General features: G+C 44.4%; 2 protein-coding genes across 2 annotated transcripts; both read right to left on the minus strand.

The window, feature by feature from the left end:
- Positions 1-153: 153 nt before the first annotated feature.
- pwwp2a (PWWP domain containing 2A) lies at positions 154-8,240 on the minus strand. The gene is made up of 2 exons (XM_053440789.1): positions 7,276-8,240; positions 154-5,584 (listed from the first exon to the last, which is right to left on the minus strand). Exons 1-2 carry the CDS (start codon positions 8,232-8,234, stop codon positions 3,769-3,771), a joined length of 2,775 nt encoding a protein of 924 aa, XP_053296764.1. The 5' UTR covers positions 8,235-8,240; the 3' UTR covers positions 154-3,768.
- A 2,008-nt stretch (positions 8,241-10,248) lies between these two features.
- On the minus strand, positions 10,249-18,705 carry oatx (organic anion transporter X). The gene is made up of 16 exons (XM_053440790.1): positions 18,567-18,705; positions 17,752-17,919; positions 16,881-17,045; positions 16,727-16,800; positions 15,797-15,926; positions 15,445-15,548; positions 15,205-15,359; positions 14,941-15,109; positions 14,715-14,838; positions 14,508-14,623; positions 13,912-13,966; positions 13,641-13,800; positions 12,151-12,259; positions 11,911-11,989; positions 11,419-11,546; positions 10,249-11,184 (listed from the first exon to the last, which is right to left on the minus strand). The coding sequence occupies exons 2-16, from the start codon at positions 17,776-17,778 to the stop codon at positions 11,022-11,024; spliced, it is 1,758 nt and encodes a 585-aa protein (XP_053296765.1). The 5' UTR covers positions 17,779-17,919; positions 18,567-18,705; the 3' UTR covers positions 10,249-11,021.
- Positions 18,706-20,479: the final 1,774 nt, after the last annotated feature.

Below are 20,479 nucleotides of genomic sequence, written 5' to 3' on the forward strand. Positions count from 1 at the left end.
CACGACCCTGTGTGGGATGGGAGGGAGATTACTTTATGTTATTATTTATAAACAACACTAACGCTAATAAAACCGCAAGTGACAATCTAGAATGCATGAAAGTTAAATATTCACGTCAGATCACTGATCAATAATCCAATCAAACAACCAAACTGTGTAACATGAGCATTTCTTTATTGCATTGATCATCTGCAGTTTGTAACAATATCACTTTAATAATTAAACATTAATTACAAGAGTTTTATCATCACATATTTGCACCAGGTCAAATAAATAAAAAGAAAGTGTGTGTATGAGTGGATCTGCTCAATGATTGATTGATGGACGGATTGGATCAACCCTAACTAGAGTTAAAGTTAGGGTTGGAAGTCAAAGCTAAAAGTTGAATTTGGGTTTTTATTTCAATAGTTTATTAATGACGTCATGGGAACTGTTGGTTTTTTTATAGTTTTTAACCCTATGTAAAGAGCCATGAGATAATGTTTATTATGATCTGATGCTATAAAAATAAAACTGAATTGATGTCGACTGAAAAAATGTATTTTCTCTAAAGAAATACAAGATTCAAAATGTAAACATTAATAATGATTCAGAAAATTGTGGCTGAATTTAAAAAGTTTTAAAAACATATTTAAATAAAGAAATATATCATAAACATTTCAGACAGTCACCTAGCACCTGAACTGTTCCACAAGAGACAATTTTATTTAATAAAACAGAAACCTGACATTTCTATTTAAAGTCATGTGAGGGCGGGGTTAACATTGTCAACCAATCGGAATCCACACCACACAAATTAAAGATCGGCTGAAGCACAACAGACACACAACAGACACACAGAAAACACAACAAATGCACAACAGACACACACGCTCCCATTGTGGCCCGAGTGTAAACAGTTTATCATTTAACTAATTGATCACTAATCGTTAATGATCTGATTGTACACAGCAAAATAAAATTGACACCAATATAAACCTGTTGTCATGGATATGCTCTTGATAGATATAAACTCTTAATCATTAATTATTGATTATTAATGTCCATGTGATTGCTCATCGGTTGTTTGAACTCCACCTACATCCTCTCATCCAATCACAGCACAGGATTATCTGTCAGCAGCTCTTCAAAGTCGTACTGCAGAGAGAGAGAGACAGGTGTTACTGATGATGTCATCAGCAGGTGATCACATGATCAATCATCATCACACTGCTACATTCAACTGAACCCTGTATAATTTAATGTGATTATATATATATAAATGCTTTATAATCAATAACTAATCAAGGTTAATCAGTTTTGCTTTTTTAACTCTTCACCGAGAATCACGATATCAAATTTTACACCAACATACATTAATGTGGTGAAATAAAATGTTTGTCCACTAGGAGAAGTATGAGGTCAGAACATGTTTAAATAAAACGTGCTCACATGATTCGTAACGTGGTTTTAACAAGTTCAAACAAGTACATCCTGCAGTTCAGCGACTCACCTCCAGGGGCAGATTTACTTCAAACGCAGAAAAATATACAAAGCTGAGCAAAACTTTCACTTTGAGCTTTTAATTATGAAATCTGTAGTTTCCATGGGAACATACTAACCTGACACTTCACTGACACATGGACACAATGAAATGTGTCACTTCATATTAACTAGTTATCCCTCACTACTTTATTCCATCCAGTATATCCACTTTCCCTCCAATTAGCCACAAGTTGAAATTTAAAAAGAAATGTTTTTATCTGAATTGTTAAAAGTTCCTGAACACGCTCGGTTGATATTGATCGTCAGATATTATTATTTTGTTGCTGATGTTTGTGGTAAACCCTTTGGACAAATTTTTACCAAACTGTTTGCAGGTGAGAAAATCTGCTGCCAGCATGCTGCTGAGCAAGGCACCGCTGTTACTCCTACAGTCAAAGCACCAGAGAAGAAGAGTTTAAATGACGAAGACGATGCAAAGAGAAGTTTGACAGTTTATTAATAGATTTAAAACAACAGAAATAAACATGTACAGTTTCTTTTGATCGGTTTCATTGTTCAGAATCTCTGATCTGCAAACAGACGGTAAAACGAGTCTGAGGGGAAATCACCTTCACCATCATCATTCTAACAGTCAGCGTACTTCCTGTTCGTCTGTCTGCTCATCTGTGAACTTCATAATAAGAGTCTTTAAATAAACATCAGCAGCTGAATCTTTTCTTGTGAAACTTCCTGAGGAGGAAACTGATGATCCATGAGTTTGATCAAATTCTAAACAAACGACCCGGAACTGATCAAAGATTCTCCTAAAAGTCGGGTTAATCCTGACTACAGGGACCTGGTGCAACTAGGGATGTCACGATAGGAAATTTTAGTGCCACAATTATTGTCAGAGGAAATATCACGGTTTCACAGTTTTCACGATTATCGATACTATAGAAGGAAAAAGACACACAACAAGCAATATATAGCTAATGATCTAAAATATTTACTATCTACAGTTTTTATCGCGTAACGTTTGGCTATTTAAAAGTAATTTATGTAAGCTATTTTATTTAGTTGCCTTACTGTGGAAGGCTGGTCAGTGAATTTGTGTTTCCTGTCTTCGTAAGCAGTGTATCTGTTTGGGACTTTTGTTGTTAAGTGTCAACGTCCGAGGTTGTACTACTTTTGGGAGCAAAGTGTTGGCTAGTTGTGAAAAAGCATATTGTCCTGGTTCAAGCACATTCGTCATGTCCTTATCATACCTTTACCTCAGTATAGGTGAATTACACTCGGCTACATGTATAAAGAGGGTAAGAGGGAGGGAGAGAGAGAGGTGTGTATGGATAGAGTTTATTGCCCACGCTGTTACATCAGTTCCCTCTTCTCAGTTAACGTTTCAGTGGCTCGCACACACAAAACGTGACTCGCAAACGATTTCACCGCACGGCGCACACATCAATCACCTAACTCACGAGAGGCAGGACACCATAGTTATCGTAGTTTACAGCTTTGAAACCGCTGTCATCATAAAATTGGTTAATCCCGACATCCCTAGGTGCAAGACAGGACTACAGTGACAATGTCTGACAAAGGACAACAGGGACCTAGTACAGCTCCTGTTGGATTGTGGGAGATGATAATATGAACCAATCACAGAACAGATGATGTCGTTGAACCCTGTTTGGGAACTGGGGTATCAGTTTGAACAACACTGTTTCAAATTCTTCTTCAAGAAGTTTTCAGTTGGGACAGAATGTTCAGGAGCCAGGAGGAACAGGAAGTGACATAGGTATGTCAGCGTTTCGAGTCGCCATCACTGAACTGATAAAGTCCAGGTATCACATAATCTAATCAATATTTCAATCAATCCACCAGTGTCTAGATACAGCCATGTTTGGCTTAGTAACTAAATGAACCTTATTTAGTTGTTAATGAGTATTTTGTGATTCTCTTTAGTGATTCATGACGAATGTGACATCATAACTATCACTTTGACATCACTAATGAGTAATTTGGCAAACAGTCTCTTTCATGAACTAGAAAAAGATGACGCTGACGAGATGGCGAGTGGAAATGCTAACACCTGATGGATAAGTCCCACCCCCTGATCACCTAACACTGACTGGTTACCCTCAGGCTCCACCACCTCTGCTAACTAGTTAGCCTCAGGCTCCGCCCCTTACGCACAAACAAACACGTCAGTTCGTCAAGAATCAATCCAGGCTTCTCCCACTACCTGAAGAGGGTGGGGCAATAATAGGGGTTAGAAGCGTGGGGGGTTGGGGGTTGTTTTATCGGATGCTACGTCTCGAACTGCGTAAGCAGGGCTCGGACTTCAGGCGTTAGCTGTTTGGCTGCACTAGCTGCCTCTGCAATGGCACGACGGTACGGCCCCTTCCTCTTTCTATCGAAGCGAGACTGGAAGGTCTCCAGGAAGGGGGACAACTGGGCAAGTGGCAGGAAGGAGGTGGTGGGGGAGCCGAACCAGGAAACTCGGGCCTCCTGCCGCACCGCCAGTCCTGTGTCACCACGCCGCACGACCGTGATGCCGAGCACTCGAGCCGGCCACCAAGGGAAACCGTAGATCTTTGCCCAGACGATGTCACCTACGCACACGGTCCGACCGTCTGGGAGAGGACACTTGGACACAGATTTAGAGAACACGGTGGAAGACGACGAAGATGAGGACGAGGACGAGGATGTGGAAGACTTACGACGCCTCTTCAGTTCACCTCCCTCCTCGTCCTCCTCGCCGCCACCAACCTGTGGCTCCTCGCTGTCGGATCTAAGGGGAGGGATGATGGGTGAGGAAGACGGGGGGTAAAGAGGAGCTAACGAGGCAGGAGAGGGGGCAGGAGAGAGGAGGGAGGGTGGGTCTCCAGTGGGCGCGGGCTCAAAGGTCTCAGAGGAGCCGCACTCTGAGTGGGATGAGTCCGAAAAAGAGGAGGAGGAGGGGGGGGGTGGGGGAGGACCCTCACCTCCCCCCCTTCCTCCTCCCTGATCTGTACAGACTTCATGTGTCTCCACGACAACACTGACTGCACAGGTGGAGGAGGGGGACGCTTGAGAAAGAAATGGCAGAGCAGTAGGCGGGACCAGGTCCGATGTGGGGGTGGGGTCTAAATCGGGTTTAAGAGGCGATGAGCGAGTGCCCTGTTTGGGCGGGGGAGGGGGGGGACCCTGGTTATCATCTGTACGATACCTTTGAGGTTTGAGTCGCATTCTGGGCGGCAGCGGGGTGCGGGAGGTGCTGACAGCGGTTCCGCTGAGGTGCTGCAGGCGGCGGGTGAAGTGGACCTTCTGGTTGTGGTTCTGCAGGGCTGCAGCTCGGGTCACAGCCTTGGTGCGATCCTGGATCTGACTCTGGTCTTTGGGCTCGCGAAGTGGTGGAGGCTGGGAGCTTCTCGCCAGCTTCTGAAGAACCTGCCGCGCTTTGGAGCGATCGCTGGCAGAATCTTTGGCCAGCGCCTTCTTAGAGTTCAGCTTCAAACGGAGGGGGCCGGATGAGGATGACGAGGACGAAGATGATGTCACGCCCCTCAGCACACGACGAGGGGATGATGACCTACAGATCCCTGATGATGCCCGTCTGTCTGTGGCCATTCGTCCACCTTTGTCGTCACTCCTTAGCCTCTTGACCTCCGAGGAGATTGGTCCCTCAGCTGCCCTCCGCCGCCGAGACGCCTCCTCACCCCTCAGATCGACTAGGCCCCGTCGTGCTTCCCTGTTCCCACCTGATGCCACCACGCCTTTGCACTTGTCACAGAGCACTTGGCGGGGGCGGAGCTTGATGGCGTTCATGATGGAGGTTGGCTCCTCGCAGCGATAGCGCCGCTTTGGCCGTTTGATCTTTCGTGGCAGTGGCTGAGGTAAGGCCTGGTTATAGGTGTCCCTGATGAACAGAGGAGGAGGGTAGGGGGCCCCCTCGTGGAACAACGGTGGTGGTTTGGCAGTCCATGGGTGATGGGGTGGGGGGGCTGGGGGGCTAATGGTGGCTTGTTCCTGTTTGGTGGACGTCTCGTCATTGGTAACAGGTCTTGACTGAAGAAATGTTTGAAGTCGACTGTTATCGTCTCGTTTTGGAAACACCGTGATGGGGATTCCGTACGGTCCAAACCTGAAAAACACAAACAGAGTGAGAACCTTAAAAACTCAAAACACAGCTGACCAGGTTTAAAACAAGAATGATTAATATTCAAACTTCCATCTGGAGTGGACATTACAACTCGCAGGATCTTCTGAATAAAGACGTTTGATTTTGTATCGCCATTAGAAACTATACTGATCTTTTGAGACTGAGGCACGTTTCCAACAAAGGTCCCGTGACCTTTTTTTGTTCCTTCAGACTGTTTTCACTGGGCTAAAAAAAACAGGAGATTAATTATCCCAAAGAATTAACTACTAACGCTACACCAAGCTGTTAAACTCCAGACCACCAGGTGGCGGTAACACAAGGGATGTACAAACAACATGATGATATATATCAAGCATTGATGTCGTGTTCACTTTCCAGATTCTAAACAACACGTGTCGACATTCAGGATTTGAAACATTGTCAGGTTCATAATAGGGTTTGTGCGATATATATCATTTACGATAATATCTTAATTGTTTTTCTAACGATATGCGAGCTCACGTTATTGAGTAATATTGCTAATGATTATCCATTATGATGATCCGACAGTGATCTGAATGAGATAATAAGAAAATAGAGAAAACAGAGAATTTGAAAACAGGTTTGACGCAGTGACGAGGCTCCATCAAATCTCGCTACACCTCCAGTAAATTATACTGTGGACACTTCTAGTAACCACATTTGTTGCCACGGTATCAACACTGATCATTACATAATGATCGATTCTTTTATTAATGAGTTAAATCTTTCTTCAGAGCAACGCATTCAAAAACACTGGAGGAGTGGCTGATGAGGTCCAAACATGTGTGAAAAGACCCACGTTCACACTAAGTCAATCAATCCAATTTGATTTTTATAGCCCAAATTCACAAATAAATAACAGTAAGTGGACTTAGTGGAGCTATATGTGGGCCCCAGGTGTCTGCCCCAGCCTGGGGTTAGGGTTGTGACCGGGCGGTGGAGCGGTCTGTGCGTCCATAGTCAGGGAGTGTTTATGTTTATTTATCGCATGTCATATCGTCATCGCAATATTAAACAACATTATCTATATCGCATGTTTCCCTTATATCACACAACCCTAGTTCATATTATTAATTTGACAATTATGAATTGATGGAAACAGGAAGTGAAATATCAGCAGCTGTAGTGAGTGACAATATAATTATAAACATGAAATTAAATGTTTTATTCACTTTAATACGACCACGGAGCAACATCTTCGTTAACCGTCGGACTCGTCAGTCAGCTGACCGGATCCTGCTCACTGATTGGATAAGGTCGTGTTCCAGTTACTTCTGGCTAGTTTGAAACGTGACAAACCTTCAGACATCAGACGATTCATGGTTTCACTCGTCAGCATCATTAAAGATGTGGAATCATGTGATTGGTCACTTTACAAACCAACGATCAAACAAGAATAAAGAATAAAGATCAGAAGTCGATTGTTTTGAGCAGCCCTGATTTAACGTTTATCTTCTACAATAATAACTAATTACAGCGCCCCCTGCTTTTTATACAGACCAAACTAATTGAGTTTAAAAGTAACAGAACAACTATTATTGATTCTTTAAAAGTAGATTGATTGGTCAATTTATTCAGTGTGATGACTGTTTCCTGTCATGACGTCATGTTCAGATGATAAATAATAACACCCGATATTTAAATGTTCTCACCTTCTGGACACGTCCATCAACACCCCGGAAAAGACCTTCTCCCCCCGCCGGAAGGACACCACCAGCGCGTCATCGATGACGTGGTCCAGGCAGACCCGGACCTCGGAGCCGGGACTCAGGTCCTGGAACGAGGCGAGTGGACCGGGTTCGGGCAGGAGGCGGGAGGTGTCCTCCTGCTTGTCCGTCAGCAGGCGTCTCTTGGGGGACCGACAGGGGGTGGACGAGTCCTGCAGGCCGCATCCCGGCGGTTCCTCGTTCCCTGCAGTGTTTTTAATGAACCCGGTCTCCGGGTCCAGCCCGTCTGGGTTGACTGGGCCCGACAGCCGGTCTGCGTTACCATCCAACAGGGCGTCCTCCGCGGGCCCCGGCCTCAGCTCCGTTTGGACAAGGACCGTGTATCCCCGGTCTCGTCCCGCCGCCTCGGCCCGGTCCGTCGTCACGTTGGTGGTCGGTACCGCGGGTTCGGCCAGAGACAGTCCGGCCTCGGCGCCGGGTGGCGGAGCCGGGAAGGAGTGCAGGAAGACGGCGGAGGGCTGCGGGTCCGGGAGGATGCTGCGGTACACCGCCTGGACAGACACATTCCCGCTGCGCTCAGGATCCCCCGGTAGTCCGGGAGCGAACCGGTCCAGGCTGACCAGGTCCAGGCTGACCCGGTCCAGGCTTACCCGGTCTCTCGGGAGGTTGTTGATCAGTTCGTCCGTCACGACGTCTTCACACAGAGCTTTTCCCGCCGCGGGCTCGAGCTCCGGCCTTACATGGCGGCGCTCCTCCCCATCCCCTCCATCCTCCACACGGACAACCAGCAGCTCCACAGCCGGGCCGGACTCCCGAGGCCCCTCAGACTGCAGCGGGACTACTGGAAGTCCCGGGCCCGGTTCTGGTGGGCCTTCGTCGTCCATTGCCGCCGTCGAACCTGTCGAAATCGCCGCAGCTCCTGGCTCTGCAGCCACGGCCGCCATTTTCTTCCGCTGTGACCCACGGAGCTTTGCCCCGCCCCCACAACGAAGCCAGATGCGCAGGCGCACTGCCATTGGCTGGAGCCCCTTTCAGTTAAAGGACATGAGGCAGAGCGTCCTCTCTGATTGGGTGAGTCTGTGAGGCTTCAGACCTCCACCAGGGGGCGTTAGTCTTTACAAGAAACATAAACATCAGGAGAAAAGATCGATTTTCAGCTGATCAATGAATAAGTGATAATTTAACAACATCTGATCCAATATTTAAAAATAAAAGGTATTGAAACTAAAACCTCGTGATCAATATGTGATCAAAATTCGTTTAAATAGTTCGGTAAATATTCTCATATTCAAACTGACAATAAATTAATCATTTAACCTTGCGAGTATCAATTAATTAGATTAGATTAGTTTAGATTAGATTCAACTTTATTGTCATTTCACAGTACAAGTACAAATACAACGAAATGTAGTTTAGCATCTAACCAGAAGTGCACAAAAAGGCAGTTAAAGTGCAGAGTATTGTACGTATTTAAAGTGGAATGTAAATAAATAGATATGTACAGTAAGAAATATGGAATAGTACAGTATTAACAGGTATTGTATGATATAAGAACTATGAGCAGTAAGAAATATATATGGAATAGTACAGTATTAACAGGTATTGTATGATATAAGAACTATGAGCAAGATAAATATATACAAATATATAAATATGAATATACTATAGGCGGGATAATACAGTAGTAAAAAAAGTAACAGTGTAGTGCAAATGTTCAAATGTTCAGTGGTTGGATGAGGGTGTGTGGCAGTCCAAGCCAGGGTGGGGGGGGGGGGAAGTATAGTCACTGGAGAAGGTTTGTGTGTGTGTGTGTGGGGGGGGGGGGGGGGGGGGGGGGGCTGCTTCTATCACTGTGGTGCAGAGTTCGGCAGGGTGACAGCCGCAGGGATGAAGCTGTTCCTGAACCTGCTGCTCCGGGAACGCAGAACCCTGTAGCGCCTCCCAGAGGGGAGGAGGACAAGCAGTCTGTGGGGTGTGAGCTGTCCTTGACAATGCTGCGCGCTCTCCGCAGACATCTCTTGCTCTGGACAGCTGCAATGAGGGGGAGTGAGGAACCTGTGATGCGTTGGGCAGTTCTCACCACCCTCTGCAGTGACTTCCGGTCCGCAACAGAGCAGCTGCCATACCACACTGAGATGCAGTTAGTGACCTCCGTCCCGTTGATATGGATGTCGGGGGGTGTGCCACCTTTCTTCCTGAAGTCCACGAGGAGCTCTTTGGTTTTCTTGGTGTTGAGAGCCAGGTTGTTGTCGGTGCACCACACCGCCAGGTGCTGGACCTCTTCTCTGTCGGCCGACTCATCGTTGTTGCTGATGTGGCCAATCACCATAGTATCGTCTGCAAACTTGACAAAAGCATTAGATACTTTTAAAGTATTAGATAATCCGTAGTTATCAAGATAAATGATTTAATTAAGTACAAATTATCAAAATGTTAAGACACAAGTCTTCAGAAGTCGTACAAGTGCACTGAGGCAACTGGACTAAATAATGTTTCTCACTGGCAGATGTGAAGAATCATGTTTTATCCTGAAAATATTTTAATCATCCAAAACGGCAGGATTATTAAACTCAGAGACAGCTGTGATGTCCTCAATCTATGAAATTTAACAGAAACATTTTATTCTCAAAAGGGGCTTTAGGCAGAAATAAAAATATTTTACTTTGTTGATAATATCATACACATACCTGTTGGCTAATAAACCAGAGTGATGAGTGTTTGTACTGCACTAGACTCAGTTCAACACAAGGATCACAGATATATACAATCTATATCAGCTGATGAGTTATAAATGAGACTAGACCCTAAAACATCTCAGAGCTTTTCTGTCCAACTCCCTGATGACTCAGAGTCAAAGCCACTGAGCTTTAGAACAGTCTGTGGTTCATCACAATGAAAATAACCTGACCTTCACCATGAGCTGTACTTCAACCCAAAGCAAAAACAACAACAATTAGATTGATAATAATTTGTTTTATTAGCCTCATACATATATTATTGATTATTAACATCAGTCTTAGTATTTCTACATAGTTTTGTTGACATGTTATTGCAATGCTCTGGAGACATCATATACATCTGATCGATAATCAATCATCTGACCCATCACACGTTTCCTCTGAACCCTCCTTCATCACTGGTTCATCTTTATGATTACAGCTTTGTGATTGGTTGAGATTCAGTCCTTCTATCCAATTGGTCAGCGTGTTGTCCTGGTCTGAGGAAGTGAAGTTCAGGTTTGTGGTTGCCGTAGTAATAGTTTCAACTGCGTCAGTATCTTTGTGTTGTCACGTCACCAAGGCAACATCACAAGCCTAATGTTCATCACCAGTTTAATAAAAGGGTTAAAAGGTAATCTGAGGATGTTTCCTTCACTTGACATCTGTTGACTTGTGTCCGTCCTGGGAGACGGGTCCTCACATGTGTCTCTGAGGTTTCTGTGTACTTGTACCTGTTAAAAGGTTTTTAGTAGTTTGTCCTGACTCTTGTTGAGGACAGAGGATGTCTCACCATGTTAAAGCCCTATGAGACAAACTGTGATTTGTGAATATGGGCTATACAAATAAAATTTGATTGATTGATTGATAATCATTGTTTCCTACCAGCTGTGGATGTCTACAGTAACCATGGTGACAACTGTAATGATCTCAGATTGACATCTCCATGGTTACAGGAGTGCTCCCTACTCTTCAGGCCTGTTCTGACTGTGTGATGTGGCAGCATCTGATTGGTCAGAGCGCATTGAGGCCGGCCCCTTCTGTTTCCTTTCGCTCTTTTAATGTCACACCCTCCTTTGAGACCACGCCCCCACAGGACTTTATGATGTTGTCAGAGGTCATGCCCTCTTGTAAGGACACGCCCTCTTTCTCTCGAGTTGCAGGGTATCTTCCAGACCTTTAAAAACAAACAGTTATTAATTACTGATATTCAGTTATTGATCCAGGGGCTGCTAAACAAAACTAAAAGTGTAACTAGTACAGCAACATGTTAGCATTAGCATCATTCTGGTTTAGGATATTTCATTGTGAAATGTTAATAAAGCTAATGTTGCTGAGAAGTTAACACTGCATTATTGTAGCTATTGAAGCTAACAAACAGACCAAAGCTAACTGTTAGCCATTAGCTTACCAATTCTCCTCCACATCTTGGATGGTGTCAGGCAGCGGGATGTTCAGGGTCTCTGGCAGGAAACAAGCGAATCCTCCAGCCAGCACGGCGGCGCCCCCATACACCACACTGGGCAGAGCAGGGAAGACCTGGGAAATGATGTGATTAGTGCTGACAGTAGTATACAAGTGTGTCTCTAACAAGAACTAACAAAACTAACCAAACTATCAAGAACTAAACAAACCAACAAGAACCAGCTAAGCTAACAATAACTAATGATTCAGTTGATGGATGGTTGGTTCTCACTGGTCCCTCAGATTACTGGATTTAAGTTTGTTTGAATATGAAAACATAAAGAAAATGAAAATGAATGAATGCATTATAATAAATATAGTAAATACGTTATTGTTTATATTGAATATAGATTAGTACTGATAAGTATTTATAACTATTGATTGATGGATTCAGAATGTGAGAACTTTAAAGAAACAATATTTGTGTCTGTGATGTCACCTCGTCCAGAATGAGGACAGCAGGCGCTGCCATGCTGCCGATTCTCGCCATGGTGGAGACCAAACCCATCCCTGTCTGCCTGAAGACACACACAGACACACACACACACACAAACACACACATAGAAACACACACACACACATAAAAACACAGAGTTAGTTGTCAGAGTGATTGGATCCAGCAGCTCCTCTCTCTGACACATGCGTTGCTCAGGGGCAGTGTCTGTGTTTTGTGTCTCACCTGATGACGGTGGGGTAGAGCTCGCCAGTGTACAGGTAGGCAGTGGTGAACGACGCCGAGGTTAAACCTTTACCAAGACACGCAAAGGTTGTCCTGAGGACCTGCATGTCTGTGGGAGGGTCAAACAGTCTTCTTATGAGGTTTGTGTGAGTAATGTGTGTATACATGTCTATCTATAGTTATGAAGCCAATTTCAGTTCAATATCATCATTGTGAGGACATTTTGTCTAGTCCTCACAAATTAAATTGTCTTTTTGAGGGTTAAGAATGCATTATGTCAATGAGAGACAATCATGTGAGTGTGTGTATGTGCTTGCCTGCATGTGTGCGTGGGTGTTTATGTGTTTGTGTGTCTGTGTGTATACATATGTGTGTGTTTGTCTACATGTGTGTGTTTGTGTGTCTATGTGTGTATATATATAAATCATGAAATTAGTATATGAAATAATCCGGGAGTGTAGGAGGGCAGAGCGCATGACCATGAAGGATTAACTGGAACAATACAACACATTGATTAACAAAGCGAGAACAAGCAATTTTTCACAACTTATTTACACTCAACATTATCCCAAAATTGTATTCACAACTGTGGATCAGCTGAAAGCGATGCTGTTTGTGAAGTGTTTTTTAACTTATGCTACTGAGAAAGTCGAGTCAATAAGAGCCTCTATTAATGGCCTTGTCCCTGATTATTTTAAAACTGTGTGCGTAAACCCTCTTTTAAGAAGACCTGGTCTGGATCCCTGACCCGGGCATGCTGAGTTCCCTCACTAGCTGCCTCTATGACGTAAAAAACTGGATGACTCAGACTTTCCTTCAGCTGAACCGAACAAAACAGAGATTCTTGTCATTGGGTCCCAGCACATGGCAAAACAAATACTGCTATCTGCTGGTTCCCTATTTATCAATTGGGTTAGAATCTGGGAGTCTGGTGTGAGGACAAGCTAAGTTTGAATCACCCGAGAAATGTTTCTAAAATAAGATCCATGCTTACTTTTAAAGACACGGAGACTCAGAATCATACGAGCCACTAAGCACATTGAGAACCTTGGCTAGAGGTCCTTTGTCTGTTCCGGAGGCCTGGGTAAAAACTAAGGGGGACAGAGCATTAGCATTCCGGGGCCCGAGGCTCAGAAAAAACTTGCCTGAAGAGTTCAGGTCAGCTTACTCAGTGAACACTTTTAAGTCCCTACTTAAAACACTCTTTTATCAAAGAGCTTTTCCTGATTTTACCTGAGTCTTTACTTTCTTTATAACTTTTACGGAGCATCTTACACGGCACTTGTATTTATACACGAAAAGATTTGATATTTTTTCTAAACCTGATGTTTTATGTCCTGTTTGTTTTTCTGCTATCTTTGTAAAGCACTTTATAACATATGTTTTGAAAAGTGCTCTATAAATGAAGATTATTATTATTATTATTTGTGTGTGTGTGTGTGTCTGTGTGTATGTGTATGTGTATGTGTTTGTGTGTGTGTTCTCATCACCTTTCGGGACAAAAATGTTGGCGAAGATGACGGCGCCCGATAGGAAGAGACAGACGGCCTGAGAGACCCGCCTCCCACAGTAACTGAGCATGCCCAGAGCAAACAACTTGGCGGGAAAATCCACAGCTGCAAAGATGATTTGCATCAGGTAGATATTCACCTGAAACAGCAACAAGCAATGGAGGCGCAGCTCAGTATAACCAGCCAATAGGAGGAGAGGAAGGGATGAAACACATTGTCATCTACGCCCCAGAGTTGTCAGGGGACTCACCCCAAACTTCTGCAGGTCCATCGCCAAACCATAGTACGCAAAACTAGTGGCGAACCTGAAAGACAGACAAGTGGCAGACAGACAGTGAACAGATAAGTAAGAGGTCCGGGGTCACAGGGAATCAGGTGAGGGACCAGCTTGGTTTTAGTTCTAGAGGACAGCGGCTGCTCTTCTACAGGATAGAGGTGTTGCCGTCTCGCTGGTGCTCAGCTGGTTTGGTTCTTCTTTACTGATTGGTTAATTGGAGTTTGATATCAGGGCGTGTTCATTAATAGAACTGTCTCAACCGTGAGCATACAAAGCGTCACAGCTTGTGCCATGGACGTTAGGTGAGTACTGGTGCATACAGGTGAGTACAGGTACAGGGGAGATGGGTGAGTTTAGGTAGTATGGTGAGTACTGGTGTGTACAGGTAAGACAGTTGAGAGTACAGGTGAGTACTGGAGATTTCTGGCGTATCGTGAGCGCATGTAAGTACAGGTTAGAACACGTGAGTCAAGTGATTTCAGGTGAGTGTAGCTAAGTCAGGTGACTACAGATGTGTACATGTAAGAACAGGTAGGAGCACGTGTGGACATTTGAGTCAGGGAAGTTACCACACGGCCATCATACAGACGGAGATGCGTCTCATCGTTCTGGTTCTCAGGAGGTCGTACGCTGTAAACGTCGAACGACTCGAGTCCATCTCTTTGATCATGTGTGAGTGCAGAACCTGCAGGTCACATGGTACAGATGTCAGCTGCTAAGTGGCTCATACACATTGGATAATACACATCTGTTACATGTTACAGGCAGACAGGTACCTCCAGTGTTAACTTGTCAACAATCTCTGGTTTTCCGTTAATTCGAGCAACTCTGTGTAAACTCTTCAACGCCTCCTCAGACCGCCGGTTCAGAACCAACCAACGGGCAGACTCTAGGAACCACCTGACCAATCAGAGAGCAGACATGTAAGAACCACCTGACCAATCAGAGAGCAGACATGTAAGAACCACCTGACCAATCAGAGAGCAGAAGGTCTCCACTGACCAACTGTAGGCGAAGAAAAGAAGGTATGGCGCAGAGACGGCGACCTGCAGCTTCCTCCAGTCTCTCAACCAATCAGCGAGTCCCGCCAAGATCATTTGACCAAAGGTGAAGAAGAATGATGTGAGCGTCCCAACGAGTGTTCTCTCTTTGGTCGGAATCCACTCCACCTCTGAAGGACACACACCGATGATCACATCATCAGAAAAAGGAGTACAGACAAGTATGAAGATAGACAGACAGACAGGTAGAGGGATAGACAGGTACTCAATGAGACTCCATTGAGGATGATGCCAGACACCGCCATCCCGCTCAGAAACCTAAAAATACAGTAGGTGGTGTACGAGGGAGAGAGGGCGGAGCAGCCCCCCAGCACGCCCAGCTGTAGGTATGACCATATGAGGATAGATCGCCGCCCAAACCTGAGAGACAGAGAGACAGACAGATTTTAACTGACAGACGTACAGGTACGTGAGACAGGTTCATGTTTTCACAGGTAAATCCCACCTGTCCGACAGGCTGCCAAAGATGATGGCTCCAGCCAAAACGCCGCCCATATAGATGGTCTGAATCATCTGCTTCAGAGGACGCAACGCACACACCAAGTCCCACTGAGACACAGACAGATTCAGACAGACAGGTTCAGAGAGACATACATGTTCAGTGAAAGACAGACAGAGAAACAGGAAGGTTCAGACAGACAGGTTCAGAGAGACATACATGTTCAGTGAAAGACAGACAGAGAGACAGACGGGTTCAGACAGACAGGTTCAGAGAGACATAAATGTTCAGTGAAAGACAGACAGAGAAACAGAACGGTTCAGACAGACAGGGACTTAGAGACAGACGGGTCAGGTACCTCAGAGACGGTGGTTGCGAGGAACTCAGAGTGGTCGAACGTCCATCCGTCCACACACTCTTCTGTCTGTAGTTCGCTAACATTAGCTGAGTTGTTAACGGCTAACAGTTGCCACTGCGGCTCCACATACCTGAGCAGTTAGGAGGAACAGGAAGTGATGTCAATGGAGGAACAGGAAGTGATGTTGTTAGGTGCATTCGACTTAACATGATGCATGCTGGTCCTAACACAATGCATGCTGGTTAGAATGCTTGTCTGATATCATCCATCAGGTCACGTGACCTCAAAGCAGCGGCGGCGGCTGCAGACAGATGTGAATTTCATCTCCTGTGCATTTACACTTGGTCACTTTACACTATAGTTTAATTTCCTTTCATTCTCAGCAGAAATAAAGTTTTCAGTCAAACATCCGTTTCATCTGCATAAAAAAATGAAAAGCAATGAGGTCGTTGTTCTCGCCTCTGACGCGACGTCTTTGTTTAACCTCCAGCCGGGTTGGGGCTAGGGTTAGGGTTAGTGCCTCTGACTAGGAGACTGCGGCTGACCTGACCTGAGGTCTGTTTTGCTGGAAATGTTTGTATTTTGAAATAAAGTAAAACTATATATAATGAGCTCATCAGTAAAAGAAAAAAACACGTTCTACTTCTCGTGTCACTTTGTCCATTGCTCCTTTACCGACATTCAGCCGGTGGAAAATCTCACAATGAACTTTAAATGTTTAGTTTACACTTTTATTTAATCAACTTTTGACATATTCCAACCTAGGTCTGTCTCAAGGTCGAGCTGCTGCCTTCTCTCCTCACATAGGATGGTATATATTGCTCAGTTAGTGACCATCGGTTGTAAACTACTTGTTATGATGCATTGTGGGTAACAGAGCGTGAACTACATGGGGATAAAAAACCGTCACTGAGTGGTTCAGGCCGTTACCTCCTGCAGCGGTCCAGTCTATTTCCTGAGGAGTCCAGAGGAATGAAAACCTTGAGCAACTGCTTCTCGTCCACCTGAAACAACCAATCACATTCACCACATCCTTCAGGTGACCTGGTGGTGAGACAGGTGACTTGGTGTCCAGACAGGTTACCTGGTAGTGAGACAGATTAGAGAGGCTGTGATTGGACGGCAGGGTGCAGTGGTGGGCGGGGATTCCAGAGACGAAGTTGTTGAGCAGGTTCTGACTCGCCATCAACAAACCAGGTAAACTGATGAGCGTCACATGGAGCCACTGGTACCTGCCGAACCCGCCCACCTCACCATGACGATGAGGGGGGGACATGTAAACATGTTACACACTTGAATCACACATGTGGTCCGTGTTCATCTCACAACTGTCACAGTCACATAAGCTTCCTGATGGGGGCAGTGTTGAGTTAGAGCACAATGAATAATCCAATTACAGCTACTCTCTTGTAATTAACATACGTAGAGGGAGAGACAGAGAGAGAGAGAGAAAGAAAAACAGAGAGACGGACAGATGAGAGTTAGTAAATTACTTTGCATGTCATTTAGCATACACTTTTATACGAAGCGAGTTACAATTAGTGCATTCAACATCTGTGACGGGTTCAGTATCTTGCCCAAGGACACTTCGGCATGCAGGTGAGGATCGACCTTCTAGTTGGAGGATGACCACTTTCCCCGTCTGCCACAGCCGCACCAATGTAGATCGATTGCTCGTTATTGACTGACGCTAGGTAAAGTGTTCTTTACCTCGGCCCTTACAATCGAATGCACCTGACATCACAGACGAGCTGATACTGTGATGTCATCAGTCACAGTTATGATGTCATCAGTGACTGATAATGTGGTGACATCAGAATGTTGATCCGTGATTTTTAAATGAAACATCAGGTTATTTTTCATCAGCCGATTAGTGATTGATGATAATTATTACTGGTCTGCAGTATTCAGATCTAAACCAAACAAGTAATCAGATTACATTAGTAGGAATTTACCTCGTCCAGCAGTTCGGCGAAGCCCATCGCTCTCTTTCTTTAATCTCCTTTTTATTTCACTATCTTTTCAAATATTTTTCAAAACAGTTTGTTCATATTTTTACGTCAGCTGTAAAATTATAATATTAATAATGGATGTTTCAGAGCTTCACTTCCATCAGAAAAAACCTGAAAACAAAATAAAAAAGGTTTAAACATTCACCTCAAATCTTGTCAAACTGTGGAACTGTAACGCTATCTTCACATGTAGAACATGTAGAGCTCCCACGTTCACATGAAGAACTCTCATGTTCACATGTAGAACATGTAGAACTCCCACGTTCACATGAAGAACTCTCATGTTCACATGTAGAACATGTAAAACTCTCATATTCACACGAAGAACTCTCATGTTCACACGTAGAACTCTCATGTTCACATGTAAAACTCACACATTCACATGTAGAACATGTAGAGCTCAGACGTTCACAAGTAGAACATGTAGAGCTACCACGTTCACATGTAAAACTCTTATGTTCACATGAAGAACTCTCATGTTCACATGTAGAACATGTAGAACTCACACATTCACATGAAGAACTCTCATGTTCACATGTAGAACATGTAGAACTCACACATTCACATGAAGAACTCTCATGTTCACATGTAAAACTCATACATTCACATATAAAACTCTCATGTAAAACATGTAGAACGTGACCAGACGACTGAAAACCTTCAAAACTTTACAAATGTTTCCAGACGTGTGTGAAGTCTTTGACCTCAGTCTGCTGAAAGTTCTTAAAGGATTAAAGACTGAATGAAAACATACTTACAGTCTGACGGACAAGTGGACGACTGAGAGAGTGATGAACAGAACTGACGGACGAGTGGAGCAGCAGGAAGCCGATGACTGGACATTAATGAGTGACTGCAGTGGACGAGAGGAGACCTTGTAACCTGATTGACCCTCTGTCTCTCTCTTTTTGTTTTTCTTGGCTCAGCTCATTCAGTGTTCAGTTAATGGTTGAACTTAATGTCTCTCTCTCTCTCTCTCTCTCTCTCTCTCTCTCTCTCCAGGTCTTTCCACCAGAGCTCAGTCATTGGTTGAAAAACTCTTCCCCTCGGTTTGTTTTCGTGTTCCAGCTCCTTGCTGAGTTTGTGTCTCGGAATTTGTCCGACTGAATCTGAGTCAACAAGCGACTCAGCGGGCTCGAACCAGACGACGTGACGGCGACAGCGGGACGACGAGCTGGACGCACAGATGCAGGTGACATGGGTAAAAGGCCTGATGGGACGGAAGGCGTTCTGTCATCGTGATGCTAGAATTCGGAGGTTCGTGTAAAACTGTTTGAATAATCAATAACTTCCTGTTGGAGGGGCGGAGTTAATAATCACCTCCTAAACAACGATTTGTGTGACGCAGTCAAAGAATATAAAAGTGTAGATATTGCAGTTCCCATCAAAACTTGACACGTCAGTATTTGATTCAAACACTGTTTCAGAAACGAGGCCGCTCTCGTTTGAAGGATTTAACTCAAGCAGCAAATAATTTATTAATAAGTTTATCAGAAAAATCTCAAGCACAACACTGAGATGAAAATAAAACATGTTCTTCTGGGCTATCATGAGGATCTTATCTGATCGTACCTTTGAGATGGAAATCGAGACTGTGGAACATGTTCTCGTTCAGTCTGATCAGAAACGGAAAAGTCCTCTGAAGAGGATGTTGATTAAACTTAACCCTAATGCTTCCTGCTGCTCCACTCGTCCGTCAGTTCTGTGGTTGTTGTTTACTCCTTCATACTGTAAACTTTGATATGTAAATAGATGTTTATGGTTTGTACTTGTAACCGTTGTTCTAAATAAGATCAGTTCCTGTTGAATGGGCTAGGGTTAATAATCACTTCCAGGTTACAGGGTTCCACTGAGTTCAGGTTCCGCTCAACTTGCTCTTGGGGATAAAAAATAACTTCAGTTTATGAAACATTAACGAGTTCAGATGAACGATCGACCTTCTGTCCTTCGTCGTCTTCACCTCATGTCATGCTCGTCTCCATCGTCCAATCACACGCTGTAAAAACAGACAATCATGATTCTCCCAGTTGTTGATCATCAATGATTGAAATGTCGCAGTATCTTTAAGGCATGAGGCCAAAGGGAATGAAGACTATGAGGACACTGTTTTTTCGTCCTGTTCATCTCAATCTTCTGGTTTGTCTCGTCCAGTTTGTCCGTCTTTTTGTCTAATTTGTCTTGTCCGTAGGTAGGCGCTTTCAACAAGCTGCCGTGATTGGCTGAGCCAGCATAAACCCCGCCTTCTCGTGTTGGCACGCTTGTTAACAAAACACTGGGCGTCCCGCTCGTTATAACATGATATACCAGAGAATACTGGTAAACAATAATATGTTCCTGCAATACTGGAGGCTGCAGTTTCAGGACCACAACGCTGGGCGATATGGTTTTTGTGACAGCGCCACCTAGTGAATTGGACGACCGGCTGAAGTTTCAGGGGGCGGCGTATTCCTGCAGATCTGGACTGTGGGGTCCGGTGCCGGCCCCGCTCAGGTCAGGAAATAGGGTTAGGCAGTTGACACTCGTGACAGCAGTAAGTGACTGATTTGCATTATTCGTAAAAAGTTTGAACGCATGAGTCTTGCATATCTCACATTTAAAATATCTCCTGTTATCAATAATTGACTAAATCACACAAATAACCAAATGCTACACATGCAGGGAGGCTATTAGT

The sequence above is a fragment of the Pleuronectes platessa genome, chromosome 15, assembly GCF_947347685.1.
Source record: "Pleuronectes platessa chromosome 15, fPlePla1.1, whole genome shotgun sequence".
NCBI classification, from domain to species: Eukaryota; Metazoa; Chordata; class Actinopteri; order Pleuronectiformes; family Pleuronectidae; genus Pleuronectes; species Pleuronectes platessa.

What these genes read in the sequence shown, in the direction of transcription:
- pwwp2a (XM_053440789.1), bottom strand. Translation starts at nt 8,234, where the DNA reads ATGGCGGCCGTGGCTGCAGAGCCAGGAGCTGCGGCGATTTCGACAGGT. An exon ending in TTGATGGACGTGTCCAGAAG is followed by an intron (nt 5,585 to 7,275) that starts GTGAGAACATTT and finishes TGTGTTTTTCAG; the next exon opens with GTTTGGACCGTACGGAATCC.
- oatx (XM_053440790.1), bottom strand. Translation starts at nt 17,778, where the DNA reads ATGGGCTTCGCCGAACTGCTGGACGAG. An exon ending in GTCTGTATGATGGCCGTGTG is followed by an intron (nt 13,967 to 14,507) that starts GTAACTTCCCTG and finishes TCTGTCTTTCAG; the next exon opens with GTTCGCCACTAGTTTTGCGT. An exon ending in CTGTCCTCATTCTGGACGAG is followed by an intron (nt 11,547 to 11,910) that starts GTGACATCACAG and finishes ATCATTTCCCAG; the next exon opens with GTCTTCCCTGCTCTGCCCAG.